Here is a 17,878-nt window from a genome sequence, read left to right as displayed (position 1 = left end):
ATCTTCCTGAATTTTTTGTCAAGCTTCAACTTTATTAGATATATACTTTTCTTGATGAAATGTCTGGGTCTATCGCTGGATTTGGTGTTAATGTTGCTAATTGAGAAGATGATGATAGCACCATACTCGTTCTTTTTCAGAGTAAAATAGGCAATCAAGTGCATCTAGGTGTTTCATTTATTGTGTATGATTATAAAACTATTCTGAATATAGTTTCTAAATGAATGTTATAGAGCGGCTGTTTTTAACATTGGAGATGATTCTCTTATTTAAGTATGCTGCACAATATAGGGAAGCTATAAGCTATGATGGACAGATATGGGTTTGGATCCATCCTGCTCTAAATCTAGATCTGCAAAACATGATCACTTAGCTTTTTAAGTGTAGAGACAAATGTGAAGTGCTTGGAAGTTGGAAGCTATATAACGCTAAATACTACTACAATTTTAATAAAAAATAAAAAAAAAAACTTATTTCCTAAGCAAACTTGATTAGAACTTAAAGAATCGTAATTAATTTCAATGACAATATCTTGTTGGAATAAGATTGTCAACAACAAAATAGTAACATGAAGTTATCCACATTTCAACAAAGTAAAACCATCTACGTCGCCAATAAGAATTTACATATAAAACAATAACAATTCCGAATATCACAATTACGTACGATGTTGTAAATGTGATAAAGAAATTGTCCATGTCAATTAAATTATCATCTCTTTCATTGCCAATTAAAGCCTCCGGCGTAGTTGCTGGTGATCTACAAATGGGCAATGGCAGTCCACAAAGAAAAGTATTTCCCTCATAGCTACTCTCGTTGAAGGTTGCAAATTGTGCTTTCCATTCTAGAATTTCTCCTGATAAGTTATTGTATGCCACATTGAAAACCTCCAATGTCTTTAACTCCACTAGTTGATAAGGGATTTTTCCATTCAATTTGTTGTTGGAAAGATCCAAACTTTCGACATGCTTCAAGTTTGAAAATGTCGATGGGATCGATCCTGCCAAGTTGTTGTGCGATAGATTCAATGTTTGAATCCTTGTCAAATTTCCAATTTGAGAAGGAATATGACCGATTAGCTTGTTGCAAGAAAGATCAAGTCCTGATAGGAGGCTAAGCACTTTCCTTGGTAAATGTACGCAATGTTCTTTGTTGTGAACTCAAAAATTTCATGGATTTTCTTTTCTACACCTCCCTGAGGGCCTTTGATGGAAAAAAATATTTCAAATTGCTCATCAGGATGATGGAAAAAAATATTTCAAATTGCTCATCAGGACTAGAACTATTGTTGTAATTTTCATGAAGTGTGGTGTTATCAAAGCAAGGAGGAATAGAACCGTGAAGATTATTATTAGAAAGATCTAACAATTGTAATTGGTTCAATTCGCACAATTGAACTGACACTTCACCTTCAAGATTATTGTGACCTAAGATAAGGTGGCTTAACCGAGAAAGCCCATCAACCCAATCCGGAATGCTGCCATTCAAGAGGTTATAGCTAAGATCTAATGTCACAAGGGAAGAGCAATTAAAGAATGTACCTCTTTTTAGCTGTCCTTGTAACATATTTTTTGAAAGATGAACTTGTTTGATATTGAGAGGATGGAAACAAGATGGTAAACTTCCAGATATGTTGTTGTCTGAAATGTCCAAAATCTGAAGCAAATCAAGCTGACAAAACTCCACTGGAATAGGGCCTTCAAGATGATTAGTGGGCATTATAATATATTGTAACCATGTGAGATTACCCAACCATCGTGGAATCTTACCTGAGAGATTGTTATTATTAAGAAACAATCCTTTTAAGGAGGAGCATTTAGACAAACTTTGTGAGATCTCTCCTACGAAGTGATTGCCCTCCAATTGTAACCATTGCAAGTTTGTCAAGTTAAAATTTCTAGAGAACAAATGACCTTGTAGGTTGTTATTTGATAATGCAAGAGACTGCAAGTTGACGCAACCCATGGCCAAGTGCTCGGGGATTTCACCAGTCAAGTGATTGTTGGATAAGTCCAGAATTTGGAGGAATTTCATATTACCAAATGAAGAGGGAATGCTACCGTCTAAAGCATTCATGGAATTTTTGAAAACGTATAAACTTGGTAAAACATCTCCAAATTCTACTGGAATGTGGCCTCGGATGTTGTTATTGGATATATCCAACAGTCTTAACCGCTTGTGTGAATGAATTGGCAACCGAAAAGGTCCTGCAAGAGAATCATTGATGAGAGAAAGGTCGCTCAATTTTGTGTTGTTTTCCAACAACCAAGTTGGAAATTCTCCATTCATCTTTATGTGTGAGAGATCAATATACTCCAGGTCATGTTGATGGTAAAGGAATTTGGGGAATATGAAACCGTCTCCGTAACTGGAAGACAACAAGAGTCTATTTAATTGGAATTTTGAGGCGATCAAAGAATGTGACTCAGTTATTTCATCTTTTATTTCATTGTTGTCAGCCCATAAAATCTTGAGTCTTGTGTGATTGAAAAGTGGTTCAAGTGAAATTGGGATCTGAAAGTGATTGTTTGAAAGCATCAGCTCTTCAATGGATGTCAAATGAACGAGGGGAGATGAGGAGATGCTTCCAGTAAGTTGATTAGAAGAAACATCTAATATTCTGAGGGATGTCATATTTGCCATGCACCAAGGCAAGCTACCTCTGAAATCATTATTATCAATGTACAACTGTTGCAGATGCGCCAATGGGCAGAGGCCTGAAAATTTATTAATTCATCCATCACTACAACATAAAAATTAACAAATGCAGAGTATTCTTTCATATAGAAGTGATTGGTTTGTGTAATTAAATATTTAATTGAAAATTAATATTATAGATTAAGAAGGGAGGGTGGGAGCTTCTGATTAACCTTGATTAAGAATCCTGCTGCTGTTAGTGCCAAGAGTAGAACCTGACAGTGATAAGTACTTAAGAGAAGGCATCGATTCACCGATGATTTGAAGAAAGCTAGTGTTGAGTGCAATGCGCGCGTCATCCATCTCCAAATGTTCCAAACTCTTGGAATGAGGAAAACCTAGCAGAAAGATTAAACAATAAAATAAATAAATAAAAATGTTGAACACGTAGGACATCATTGAGTGAGTTCACATTCAACCCTTTTCTTTTACCTTGACCGCGTACGACACCATTGACTTCACAGTGATACATCGACAGATTTTTTAACGAAGGGAATATTGATGAACCGGTCAATGTCAAATATTCCAAGTTGGTGAAATTGTGCAACTCTGTTCAGAATTAGAAGGAAGGAGCAACAAATTTAGCTTTATTAATAATACGAAAAATTAATTAATTAATTAATTAACTAATACTTAATTAATTAATTAATTAATTACTACAAGAGTTGCAATGTACAACTCTTGTAGATGCACCAACGAATAGAGGGCTGAAAATTTATTAATTCATCAATCAGTAGAATATAAAAAAATTGGCAAATGCATAGCATTCTTTTATAAGTGATTGGTTTCTATAATTATATATTTAATCGAAAATTAATATTATAGATTTAAAGGGGAGGGTGGAAGCATCTCATTAACCTCGATCAAGAGTCTTGCTGTCAGTGCTAAGATTAGAATCTGGCAGTGATAAGTACTTAAGAGAAGGCATCGATTCTCCGATGATTTGAAGAAAGTTGGTGTTGAGTGCAATGCGCGCGAAATCCATGTCTTTATTACAAACCTCTGTAACCTGCTTAACAATAATAATAAGGATAGGATTGAAAAAAAAATCAAAATTTATTGTCTAAATTTAGATCTAAACAAAATAAATGACTAATTCAATTATGACTCATTTCATATTTTATGCTTTAGGAAAAGAGCAACATTGTTTTTCAATTGCTATAAAGATTAAAGAACCGGAATCAAATCTTTATTACATTCTTTTTTTGAAATAATAGTATTACCTTTTGTTTTTTGAAATAATATGAATTCTCTGTTTCTTTATTTTTTTTAATTATGTTTTTGTACATTTTGGGCCTTCCTTAATCAAACAAATTAAATTATTGTAATTAAATAATATTTTAATTGTGTACCTTGAGGAACCTCGAAATTGTCTATTCCATTACCGCTCATGTCCAACTCCTCTAAGTTGCTCAAGGAATCAAATTCTGCAAACATGCCAAGACGCCAAGACTTAAGACTTAAAATAGAGTTAATAAATCAATATAAACAAATGATAAATTTTATCATTTTTAATTGGACAAAATGCACACTCTCTGTCTCTCTGCCTCTGCAACCAACAAGATGGCTTATTTGGTGGTCTTTAGTCTTCTCCCAGTCTTTCATGCCCTTCACTTTCTTCCTTTCTTTCCATATTTCTCATTTTACTTTAATTTTCCACAATTCTACCTTGGATTGTAATATTTAATTCCCCACATATTAACTGAGTGAACGCTTGCCCACCCCACTTCAACAACAACAACAACAACAACAATAATAAATAAATAAATTGTTCAAGCAATTGTAGAAGGCTTATATGGAGCGAGGAAGAACCCAATTCAAATATTCCAAGTTTGTGAAATTGCGCAACTCTGTTTAGAAGCAAGGAGCAACAACATTAATTAATTAACAGCTTATTCACAATCAACACTTTTCTTTTACCTTGACCACGTAGGACACCATTGACTTCACAATCAGACATCGACAGATTTTTTAACGAAGTGAATGATGCAATGCTTTGCAGAAGGCTTATATGGAGAGAGGAACCGTCCAATGTCAAATAGTAATTAATTAATTAGAGGAACCGTCCAATGTCAAATAGTAATTAATTAATTAATTAATTGACAAAGTAAATAAAAGTATGTTTAAATTAGCATGTAATTCCTTCAGACTTATCAAATTAAATATTAAATTATGTCGATGATACACAAATCTAGTTGGCATATAGAAAATGAGAAAGTAAGGCTTAGGCTTACCTCGAACATCAAATGTTCTTTTGAATCCGATATCACTTAGATGTAATTCTCTTATTGAAGAAAAGACAGTTAGAGAAGATAAGATATTACGGTTGAGTTTGATATAACTTAAATCAAGAGACTTCAACTTACTCAAACCTGTAAAATAATAAACCAAATGGCAAAGAATCCAGCTAATTTGTAAAAGTTTACATTTTTTGTGGTATTTGTAGTACCTTTTGAGACAACAAATTTGTCAATCTTGTTCCCGCCAATGTCTAGCTCCTCTAAATCTCTCAAAGAATCAAATTCTGAAATAAGTACAAATTAAGTTGAATGTTTCCAACCTCACCACAAATAATAATAATAATAATAATAATAATAAGTTGTGGAGGTGTTTGGTTCGCTATTAGAGTTTTTTTTTTAATCTTAAATTCAAGACATATGAAATTACAAGATGAAATTACGATAACCATTAAAACTTGTATTTATAAATTGCTTAAAACTGTTTTTTTTTTTTTAAATACTAATCATAAAAAAAATTGAATTGAAAGCCTTGAGTCTTATTTTAGCAAGTTAATGAAAGAGCTTGGAGAAGGGATGAAGTTTTAATTATGTACCTTTAAAGTCAATACTGTTAGGAAATTGAGCTTCCTCCCAAGATCACTCCAAGCAATTTGTCAAGCAACAAATTAACAGAAAAATTTAATGGAGAATACACCAATCACACAACACAAGATTTACGTGGAAAACTCCAAATCCGGAGAAAAACCACGGCCGTTGTCAAAAAGACAACCAGAGAAAAAATATTCACTATGTGGAAAATTATTACAACCACACTCTCAGAAATAATTTTCTCTCATCTAAGCCCCAAATACACCCCAAAGAAATACTCTCTGAATGAAGAAAAGAAGCCGAGGATTAGATGCAAAAAACCAAAAATGGGGAGCTTTCTTTATATAGCCAAAATTGGCTATTATTTTAATATTTTCTTTATTCTTCTCGTGGCTTCTTCAAAGCCGTGTTCCAACATTTTTCTTTCTTCCATTTTGGCGTTTCAACCATCATTTGTCAAGATCAACTTCTGCAACATCTTCTTCATTCTTCCTTGGCGGTCCCTTCAACATTTGCTGCATCAACGCTTCTAGATGTAGCTTCTAGAAGTTGCAGCCAAAAACTTTGACATTCTCCCACTTGGAGATTTGATTGAGAACCAATCAATCTTCACACCAAGTTTATTATTTTCCTCACCATAGAGAATTATCATACCCCACCATAAAAGAGTATACCACTTAGAATTAATTACCAATTCTAAGAATTTTACATCGGCACATGTCGAAATATCCTGCTGAAATTTATGGTGCAACTTCCATGTTGGCCTTCCTGGAAGTTTGTCAGCCATCAACATAAATTCCACCACACACCCTGCATCAATGCCAACCATGCCTTGTGTGTAAATCTTGTGGACCCGCTAGTAGTAACATATCCCCTTTCATGGTACTAGCGGTATACCATGAGGATGTCATCATCATCCATTTTACAAGGGATCATCGTCTCCCACGATGATGAGAGACTTACCACTAGCAATACTATCAGTATCTGATCTGGAGCCACTTGCCGATCCTGCTCCATTTCTACTATGACAATCTCTTTTTAAGTGCCCCGATTGTCCACACCCCCAGCAGACTCCTTTCTTCTTAGATTTATCTTTCTGTCAATTCCCTACAACTGCCAAAGCCGAGACATCTGTAGTTTTAGTACTTTCACCACCCAGTCTCCTTTCTTCTGAGAGTAAAGTACTAGTAACTTCTTCAAGATTTACTGTCTCCTTCCCGTACATCAAAGTAGGTAACAAGTGTTTGTAGGAAGTTGGAAGTGACCATAGTAACCTAAGCGCCTTGTCCTCATCTTCAATTTTAACTCCAATGGCTTCTAGTTCTGACACAATACCATTGAGAACACTGAGGTGATCGAAAATTTTTGTACCTTCAGCCATTCGCAGTGTGTGAAATCGCTCCTTCAGGTACAATCAATTTGAGATGCTCTTTGTCTGATACAACTTTTCTAGCTTCTCCCAAAGTTCTTTCGCTATAGGAATTTTTCCTACATTTGCAAGAACATTCTTTGCTAGACACAGTCGTATGGCACTTGCAGCTCTATCATCTAATTCTTCCCAATCTTCATCACTTATACTAGTTTTTCCAGAGCCACTACTGGAAGCAGGGGATGGCTTCCCCTTCAATGCCTTGTGTAACCCAGATTGAATCAACACATCTTTGACTTGAACTTGCCACAAGCCAAAGTTAATTCTCCCATCGAATTTTTCTATTTCAAATTTCACCGGACTTGAAAATTCAATCCTGACATATTTGCTTTGCAGATAAGCTTTTACTCTTCACCACAGACTGTTTGGATTGGCTCCCACTGCTTCACGTGAATAGTACCGTATACGTGAACAGTACCGTATACGTGAACAGTGCCCCAACACCAAAACTTAAATCAATGGCTCTGATACCACTGTTAGGAAATTGAGCTTCCTCCCAAGATCACTCCAAGCAATTTGTCAAGCAACAAATTAACAGAAAAATTTAATGGAGAATACACCAATCACACAACACAAGATTTACGTGGAAAACTCCAAATCCGGAGAAAAACCACAGCCGTTGTCAAAAAGACAACCAGAGAAAAAATATTCACTATGTGGAAAATTATTACAACCACACTCTCAGAAATAATTTTCTCTCACCTAAGCCCCAAATACACCCCAAAGAAATACTCTCTGAATGAAGAAAAGAAGCCGAGGATTAGATGCAAAAAACCAAAAATGGGGAGCTTTCTTTATATAGCCAAAATTGGCTATTATTTTAATATTTTCTTTATTCTTCTCGTGGCTTCTTCAAAGCCGTGTTCCAACATTTTTCTTTCTTCCATTTTGGCGTTTCAACCATCATTTGTCAAGATCAACTTCTGCAACATCTTCTTCATTCTTCCTTGGCGGTCCCTTCAACATTTGCTGCATCAACGCTTCTAGATGTAGCTTCTAGAAGTTGCAGCCAAAAACTTTGACAAATACTTCCTTCCAATCTATTCCAAAATAAATTTAATGATCTTAATGATGAAAGATGAGTTAGAGATGATAAAATGCTATTGTTGAACGAGTTATCACTTAAATTAAGCATCTTCAAGTTGTTCAATCTTGATAGCCTCTCTAGACCTGCAAGCAAAATAAAAAAAAAAATCATAGATATTGGTGTAATTTTAAAATTAATTAATCACTTAAAAAAAGTCAAAATTGTCGACTAAATGAATATGCGTATAGTTGCTCGGTCTTGATATTCAACTTAAATTAGGGGGGAGAAAGTAAATTAATTAAATTAAACGAAGCACCTTCATTCTCAACACAACCGGCTATTTGGTTGGCAGTTAAATCAAGTGACTCAAGTTGTTGGAAGGGAGTAAACAAAGAAGCATTCAGATACCAGCTGTACTCTCCCGAATACATTTCAAAAAGGTCTAGTGCTATCACTCAGCCTGTGGTGTTGCTGCACTCAACCCTTTCCCACTGACAACAATCAATAGTTCCCTCATCATCAACCCCGTCGTAAAGAGAATTACGAGGATCATAGAAGAAATGTTTGAGTCGCAAAAGAGCAAATCTCTCGTGATCCAAACACCCCTCACTCCACCCACTTTTAAATATTATTCATAACATAACAAACATTATCACCATTTTTTATTTTGAACCACCCATTCTAACTATATCTTTAACTATGAAAAAAAGAACACACACTATCTGTCTCTGTATGTAATTTGCTTATAAAGCATCAAACAATTTATACACCCAGCTAGATTATAGTTGGCTTACTTCGTTGTTTTCTCCAAGTCTTTCATGCACTAATTTTCTTCCCTTTTTTCTTTTCCATATTTGTCTTTTTTTTTCTATAATTTGCAACAGCAACACGTTTTGAGCTAGCAATAAAGAATAATTGAGAGAGATTGAGATGACAAATGGATAGAAATTAAAAGTACGGGTGTTTAATAAGAGAACGATTATACCCTTTTATTATATTTTAACCTAAAAATTTACTTTAAACATTTATAATAAATAACAATATGATATTAAAAATAATAAAAAATATGAATAATATACATTTGTAGAAAAAAAAAAGATTTATGTGTCCATTTTGAAAATTAGAGAGTATACGTAAATGTGATTATCAAAACAAACCATAGAAGTGTTGTTATTTTTTCCTTTTAAAAAATTCACCGTTATAAAAAGGCCCAAAGACTTTTATATCTTTTCGTAGTCTTTGGGCCTTATTTTTTTCTCTCTTTTTCTTTCATTTGCATTTTGGTTCACAAGGCCAAAAATTAAATTCCACACGTTTGGCATTTTGTGGAGATTACATTTCCATGTTTTTCCTTAGAAAGTAGGTGGAGACGTGGAGTCAATGCGGCCAAGTGCTCAATTATTGTTAGTTAGCAAAATATAATTTTTGGGCGAGATGAATTTGTTGTAAAAAAGTTTTTGGAAAAAAATACTAATCATGGGAACTTGTCATTATGTCTTTATAACAATTTACTACTGCCAAATCTTTACAACTTCATATCTCTCTTCAATTATCGCCACAAAGGCACAAGTGCGTCCATTTGTAAACCAATCGATAGAGATCAAATTTCAAGTCATGAACTTGTATTGTCAGCAAACATCTAATCACTTTAGATATTTGTATTGTTTAATTAATTAATGATCACTCTAAAATTACAGAGGTTGGCCGAATATTCCCCTAAAATTAATTAACATTGAACAAGAAATAAATCAACAATGCCATTTTGATCACATAATCGATGAAACTTAGGATATATAATCAACACCTATTTATTTTACTATTAAATTACTATTTTTCTGTATTATTTGAATAAGGGAATTGATTTGGAGAAACTCTGACTATAATTGATGAAAATCAAGATATAATCAATATTTCAACAGATTGGTTTTGAATGGTCCAAGAATGGCTAAGTGACAATGAGACTTGGAAGTGATAGTTTGAAAAAGTGAGATCTTTCAATTGATATTAGATAAATGACAGTAGATGAGGATATATTTCCAGTAAGCTTATGGAGAGAGACATATCAAACTTGAAGTAAGAAGTCATATTTTCCAAGCACCAAAGACAATTTATTGTACCCTGAATATAATTATGGTCAATAAAAGAAAAAACTCTTGCAGATGCATCAACTGATTGGGTTTAAAAAATAATTCATCATTTAGCTAATAACAATTAATGAATGCATAAAATCTTATATCTTTTAACATAAACTTTAAATATTAATTTTATTAATAGTCGCAACCTTAGGAGGCATAATTTGGTCATGAAAACAATAAAGTTATCCGTTCCTAAAGACTATTAATTATAACAAGAAATCAATTAATATAATTTTTATAAGACGAGAAGAGAGACTAAATACCCTTCATCAAGAAAGGTACCATTAAGTCTAGAATATGATAGTCAATGGCGGAAAAATTAACATGCGCGTAATTTATGACTAAATATTCTAAATCTTTGAAAATTTTAACAAGTCGTTTCAGTAAAATATGGATCACCTTCCACACGTTTTAGAAATCTTATCATTTTTTTTCTTTTTTCGTTAAATTATGTTTTGGTCCACACGGCCAAAAATTAAATTCCACGCGTTTTGCATTTGGTGGAATTCTGTGTATTTTTTTTTTTTAACAGAACTTTAGTCGGCGGAGTCAACGGGGCTAGAAATTCATTGAAGGGTCCCGAGAATCAAAGGTGCTTACTCAATTATTATTTGTGAAGTTGTAGACTTGTAGGGCAGCTACCGGAGTCCACACATTGTAATGTTTATTTACTGTCAATTTCATTGTTGGTTGTGTCTAGCACGCTCAAGAATCCAATTCTGCATATACGCCAAGACATAAAATTAAAGACTTAAAACAGAGTTTAAGTAATTAATAATTTAACTTGAAACAAATTAACTAGGAGAATTTATTTTACTGAAAATTAAAAAAAAAATTGTTGTTACCTCAGTCAATTAGATAATCACTACAAATCAGCAGCTATGGACAGCAACTCGCAATTAGATAACCCGTAAGTACGAGTTTGACTTCAAACTCCCTCTATCAGAGTTCAATAAATATTCAGCACTAAAATCAAAGCGTAGCAGTTTTTTAAGGAAAAGTGATGATTCTTAAATCTGGGGGGCATGCAATAATGGACCATCATCTCTCAGAATGTATTTTATTTCTGAAATCACCTGCACAACCTTTTTCTTCTACTTGAAGTAGTAATGACGTATACAACCAACCCCCAAGAACAATGATTTGTCATTTAATAAACTATTATTATCAACATCTGATCCTGGAAAAGTAAATGGACTGTTATTATTGCCACCTGATCCTGAGTAATTTGAATTAGTCAAGCCGTTTTTATTCATTGGAGGATATGTTAATCTTTTCCATTGTTTCAGGGCAACCTTGAAATCGCAAGTCACACCACAACCCAAAGAGCAGTGGACAACACCTTGCACATATTCTATATCCCTGCAGTAACCATCTCCATCCCCATGCAATAAGTAATTTCCTCTGTGGGTTGTGTTTTCAAATTCTTCAATGTCGAGATCATATTTACCCAATTTCAGTATTTGTTAACGATGATTGTACTTAGTTTTAACTAGATTAAATCTCATGAAGATTAATTGATTAATCAGGATCATATAATTAATTTCATGCTATGAATGTATCATTGCGAAAGTGCTAAATTGACAAATGCTTAATAATATGTTGACATTATAAAGTCTACCTTGATAGGGTTCTTGCTAGTGATCATCCTATTACTTCACTACAAATCACAAGGCCACATTCAAGGAAGAAAACTTCCCTCTTTCAGCATATCATGTCTGGTTAATTCTTCAGTTTCCTGTACTTGAGCAGGGAATAAGCTTAATGCATAAACAGCTTCAAATGAGGAAACTTCAACTATGGAGGCTCCAATGATGAAGAAATCGGTGGCATTCGCTCCGTGATCTTTCTTCTCGAACTCTGCAAGATTGGCAACAACTTTGTTCAAACAAACACTCATCTTTCGTTTCTCGTAAAACCTCAACAACTTCAGCCATCTCAGTACATCCTGTAATATTTAACGTAGCTGAAGCCTCTTTTCCTAATGAAGTTATGCTCTGACCTAATTGCCCTGACCCAATTATAATGACTGGTATGCAGTGCCATTAACTTTTCAATGTACCTTTAGCTAAAGATTAATGATGACAAGTAACGTTGCACCCTTTTCATCAAGACAGGAGCAGGTTTTTGCAGATTAGCAACCAGCCACTCATAATCTGACAAAGTAGCTTCAGATAATGGCTCCAAAAACTCACATCTGGCCAGAATTTCAGCTGGGGGCACTCCCGCAATTAAGTTAGTATCCAGACTTGGTTTACCCTTCAAAAGTTCTTTAGGCAACTTAACCAGAGTACTCTCAAGAGCAGAGGGAGATGCACTCGGGATAACCTCTTGCTTGAAAGGCAATGATCATGCTGTTTGCAAGCAGAATTCTATCCATTGATGGATTAATGGAAATGGACCTCTGACTCGCCCTCCAATTTGTTTTGTTTCAAGTCTTGAGGCAGCAGGGATTGCCTATAAAGAGAATACAAACTTATTAGTCACATTATCGTGTTTACTGATCGCTAATATGAAGGAGATAACAATGTGAATATTGAAGTAGAATGGCAGGCACGGGTATACCCAAAGATCAGCCCATAAGCTAGCACCAGACTTGGGAACAACAACTGCAACATTAGACATACGTTTGACAGCAGGAAGAACATCACTACTCCACCCAACAGCAATCCATACATCTCCAATTCCAAATGCCTTCAGATAGTGTGTACTGTCAAACAGTCGAACCTATGTAAAACCCAATAAACGCAGATATTATAATATTGTTACCGGTATCGTCAAAGATATTAGCATCTAAAACAAATTATTATATAAGATAAACAATGGGGAGGAGCATGGGCATTCCACATATTGTTAGACATCTTGAAGCCCTCATAATAGGATTGATCAAATGTTAGGTAACCTAAAAGATGCGACAACTATTTTTCATATTACATGTGCCATTAACTCAAACTGAACAAGGTAGACAATTTCAATAACTAGAACTTATAGATGATTCTACTAGAATACTATGCACGGTAGATTTATAACATTTATAAATCAAAACCCATCATCGTTCACCAGAAAGACTCTTGAGTTGCACAAACCAATTTCTACGCCATACCAGAACTTTGTTGAACTTTCCTGGATCCACCTGATTGGACCTACTATCCCCCTTCATTACAGCTAATAACCACATAATTTAATTTTTTTGAAATTGGCATGCCAGACAAATTTGGTCAATTACAAACCTATTTCTGCCTAAAAATGCATCCATCAAAGGACACTGACTTCTTGTTGTCACTTCATTTTGTTAGTCTCTATTGCCCGCGTATTCACATCAAGGAAACGAACCAAATGGTGTCAATTTACCCACACCACATTATTATGGGTTTTCATTGTTTTGGGTTTTTGTTAATTTTATGAGACAGAATCTCACATCCCTTGACATTTCTTCAGAAAAGCCTTTATTGCATCCATCTCAGGAGAGAACACCAACATATGTATTAATATGTATGGAAAGGAAAAGAAGTAACATATGCATTCATATGTATGAAAAGGAGAAGAAAACACTAACATATGCAGTCATATGTATGAAGAAGCAGACTTTTACAAACAAAATCAGTTGTCAGGCAATAACATGCATTGACCAGATATCATTTCTTTGAGAGTACCTGGTTTGCCAGTAATGCCAGATTCTGCTGAACAGCAATCTTCCCACCAGCAACTTGCGAATCAATATCGTTTGAATTGTATGATGCTCCCATATACTTCAAAACTAAACCAATAACCTCTTGGGGAGAATTAACCATTGAAATTCGTCCTGCGAGCTCAGGCTGCCACAGATCTTTCCAGTCCTACAATCCATTTTCATGAATCATGTTATTCTGCATAGAATGCAACAAATTTCTCATTCTAGTTTCCAGTGTGAACAAATTGTGCAATGACCAGAGCATGTCAAAATATATAACAACTCTGCAGCCTAATCCTTCTTGTTCCAAGCAAGCACATGTTTAAAATGAGGAAAAAAGAGTCATCAAATGCCCCAAAAAAACTACCATTTGGCAGTTCATTTCAGAAAACAACTTCAAACAAGATCTTACAAATTGATGGCCAAATAAACTTCGCCTCATCATTTCTACATGTCACAATGAACAACATTTAAACATCAATAAACAGGAACAAACCAGTTTTATAATGTTTTTGGAACATACTGATAGTCTCACTAAGATGATGAGGAACTGTGAATCACTTGACTAAAGATGTTACATTTTATTGTTAGAGCTTGGTCAGTATTTATTTGTGTGGGTGAAATTTTTATTTTAATTATTAGAAGCAGATATCCAGTGGGGATTATGTAAAGGTTGAGAGATATCTCGGTATAAAAAAGGGAAAAAAAGAATGAAGATCCGCTGTCCTTATTCATTTAAATTTTGACCATTTTTGAGACAAAACTTGACTACAGAATAATAAACTACTGAACTGTTTTCTCCCCATATTCTTTATTTTGAGATACCTTCTCCAAGGTAACCCACGTATCAAAGCATACTTCATACATTGGAAAAATTCTCCATCATTACAAATGATAATTTGAATTGTGAGCCATGAGACACACTGTGTGTTTGTTTTACCAAACTCAAGTTAGTTGGCTACGCTAAACGACATTGACAGTGTTCAGTGACAATATTCAGATCGAGATTCTGTAACGTTTTGGGTCAGACTGAAAACAATTGAAAAAATAATGATCAACCTACAAAAGGGGTTAGTAGTTAGACCAATTGCTCAATCTTAGGCAAGAAAAATTTAGTGCTACCGACCGTCTGTCCCATTTTGAAGTGCTCATGTCGCATTGTGACGTCAGTTAGCATGTTTCAGTGGCATTGACCAAATTTATTAATTGCATCGAGCAGGAGGTTAACTGCACCGTACTAGGATCCTGGATGATATCTACCATGTGGCCTTAGAAATCGGAAGATACTTCCACCTTCATAACGTCCTAGACATTTTAAAGGATATTTTAATTGGCAGTCAATAGCTTCTCATGGTTAAAGTATCTTGAGTTCTAATATTAACCCTGACTTATGAGCAAGCATACCCAGGGAGACAATATTTAATTTTTCTAGTTCACATCCTAGCAACTCACTTATTAAGTGCCATCACTACATGCTACAGTGGCATAGCTTCTCATTGCTCTGAGTGTACATTTGACTACAACGAAAAAGTTTAATGAGCCATTTGTAGAAGATAATATCATTGAGTTTATAGACTGTTTCAGGGATACCATTATTACCCATCAATAAGATGCTTCTAAAGATATTATCATAAAAAATATTGAAGAGAAAGGCAGTCTTGATTTTGTTTGATATAAAACTAAATGAGTTTAAAGACAATTATTACTGCAATCGGAGCCAAATTATGCTTTCGAAATTTACTTTTCTTGTAGGCTATCACCATTGTGCCCCACCTGTATGGTGCCGCTCATATTTCACCTCGAGGATCAATTTCTCCTGCATCATTCCTGCGTAGATATACCTGAGACTTCGTTAGTGCAAATAAAAGCAAATAAACAAATAAATAAAACGACTAAAAAGGGTAATACAGATAGAGAACAAATTACATTACCAAATTTCAATGTAAGACAATAAAAATTATCGGGTCAAAGACAAAGATGTTACCTTCCATTTGTGACTTAAGCATTTGAACCAATCTTGGTCTTCAGCTCCAGCCATTGGCTCAATTAATCTCTTTTTAATGGCAAAACTAAGCCATGAATCACCAACACTAACCAAATCAGCAGCCATATAAGAAGCTGACTTAGCCTTGACTTTGTTAAAGTGCACAGATAAATTGTTAAAGATCCCACCAATGCTAGCACACAAATTCATCTGAAACTTCAATCTCTTTCCTTGACTTCGCATAAAATCCTTAACCCAAGATTGAGGCACTGAATTCTGAAGAGAAACGACTCTCAAAGGCACGGTCAATGCGTACGTTTTCGATTTCCAATTCTCAAATTCTTGTTTCAATTTCTCATCCTCTTTTTGTTCTGTGTCTTGATAAGGCAATTGGTCTTGTTGGTTGACAGCTGGAGTGAGAGGGAGCTTCGTGGGATCAGCCGAGCATATACGGGCTCCGAATCCGAGAAAGAGCAGGACGGAAGCAGAAGCGAGTTGAAGAGGGAGCTTGTAATGGAGACGGAGAGGTTGTCGGTCATTGTGAGCCGTTGGATCAATGTGGGTCCGGGATGATCTGATGGCCTTAATTGAGCACTGTTTATCGGAGACACGGAGACGGGGCGTAGGGTATGATAGTCGAGAAGGGGAATCTGAACGGTTAAAGGAGTGGAGAAGACGATAATGATAACGCCGTAACCATACACAGAGCAAAGGCGAGCAAGTGCAAGCCAAATGAATTTTGCGATTAGCTTACCTTCTCATAATTACAAAAATACCCCAAACGTAAATTCCAAATGACTGATATGTTGAACTGTTCAATGTTGATGCGACCCTTTTACTATGGATGGTAAAATGGTAAATCAAAAAAATATTAAAAATTTTATAAAATAGACATTTAAAACTCTTTTCGCTGGTAAATTTCATGGCTTAGATAGTTTCAAGAGCTCCATCTACCATACTCAATGATTTCCAATAATTTTATTTGATCAACCAATGTTTTTAATTTTATGGTTTTAATTCTATTTGATGAGCCACTCAAATTTAAATTTTATAAAGAATAAGAGACTAAAAATTGAGTAATGATACAGCCACAAACTCTTGTACAAACTTATTTTGTACAAACTGACGTGGCATTAATTCATTGGTTGAATGAAAATATAAATGAATAAAAACAAATCATGTGGGCCAAGTGATATTTAATTCAACCAATCTTCTCATGCCACATCAGTTTGTACAAAATAAGTTTGTACAAGAGTTTGTGGCTGAATCATTACTCCTAAAAATTTAGTTGCACATCTAAAAGTAGAATTATAAATTTTTATATAAATTTATTTGGTACAAATAAATGTGGGATAATTTAATTAAATGGATTAAATAACTCTTAGTATCCATGATTGATTTTTATTATTTTGTAAAAATCATCTTCGTGACCAGACAATGAGATATATAGAAGTTATATAATTAGAATTTTGGGGGGCCAAAGAGTGTGACTGGATTTTTGCAATTATTTGGTTATTTCCACACCTGTTCAGTTTTGAATGGTTCGAGAATGGGTCAAGTGATACTGAAATTATGCTTAAACCATTTTTGTTTTGAAATATAAATTAACTTAAAAGCAAATAAGTAATAAAATTATTTTTTAAGAAGGTTTTATGTATGGAGAGGGGATCAGTCCACATATGTTAATACTTCTAAGTTGGTAAAATTGTGCGACTTTTTTTAATTAGGAGGAGCAACAGCTTTAGCTCCATGCGTCAGGAAAATGAGTTAACAAGTTATATTTGCCAAGTACCAGATAAAATGAATATTTTCATAATTTTATTACATAATCAAAGGGATAAATGCATATTTTAAGATGGTAAACTTAATGGCAGGATTGGTCTAATAACTTTTCAGAATATTGGTGGTGGAATAATGATAATCAATTTATTTAGGTGTGTAATTAATTTTGCACCATAAAAAATGCATAATGGGGGGATTGAAATGATTATCAAAATAAAGTTAAAGATGATGTGGACTAATGGTGCAAAAAAATAATAAAGTTCAAGTTGAAGCAAACGCTAACTCAACTAGTAGGAACGCAAACTCCCCAAAGTAAAGGACATAGG

At 34.4% G+C, this 17,878-nt stretch overlaps 1 protein-coding gene across 1 annotated transcript in view; it reads right to left on the bottom strand.

The window, feature by feature from the left end:
* Positions 1-16,478, bottom strand: part of LOC18041584 (putrescine-binding periplasmic protein) — an 84,117-nt gene extending 67,639 nt beyond the window's left edge. The window contains exons 1-2 of the mRNA XM_024183133.1: positions 15,771-16,478; positions 13,770-13,952 (exon numbers count right to left, since the gene is read on the bottom strand). Of these exons, the coding sequence (XP_024038901.1) occupies positions 13,770-13,952; positions 15,771-16,013 (426 nt within the window). The 5' untranslated portion in view covers positions 16,014-16,478. The remainder of the gene's footprint in view (positions 1-13,769; positions 13,953-15,770) is intronic.
* Positions 16,479-17,878: the final 1,400 nt, after the last annotated feature.

Source organism: Citrus clementina, unplaced genomic scaffold (assembly GCF_000493195.1).
Source record: "Citrus clementina cultivar Clemenules unplaced genomic scaffold, Citrus_clementina_v1.0 scaffold_5, whole genome shotgun sequence".
NCBI classification, from domain to species: domain Eukaryota; kingdom Viridiplantae; phylum Streptophyta; class Magnoliopsida; order Sapindales; family Rutaceae; genus Citrus; species Citrus x clementina.
Note: the sequence above shows the minus strand (reverse complement) of the source record. Positions and strands in the feature narration are given on the sequence as shown.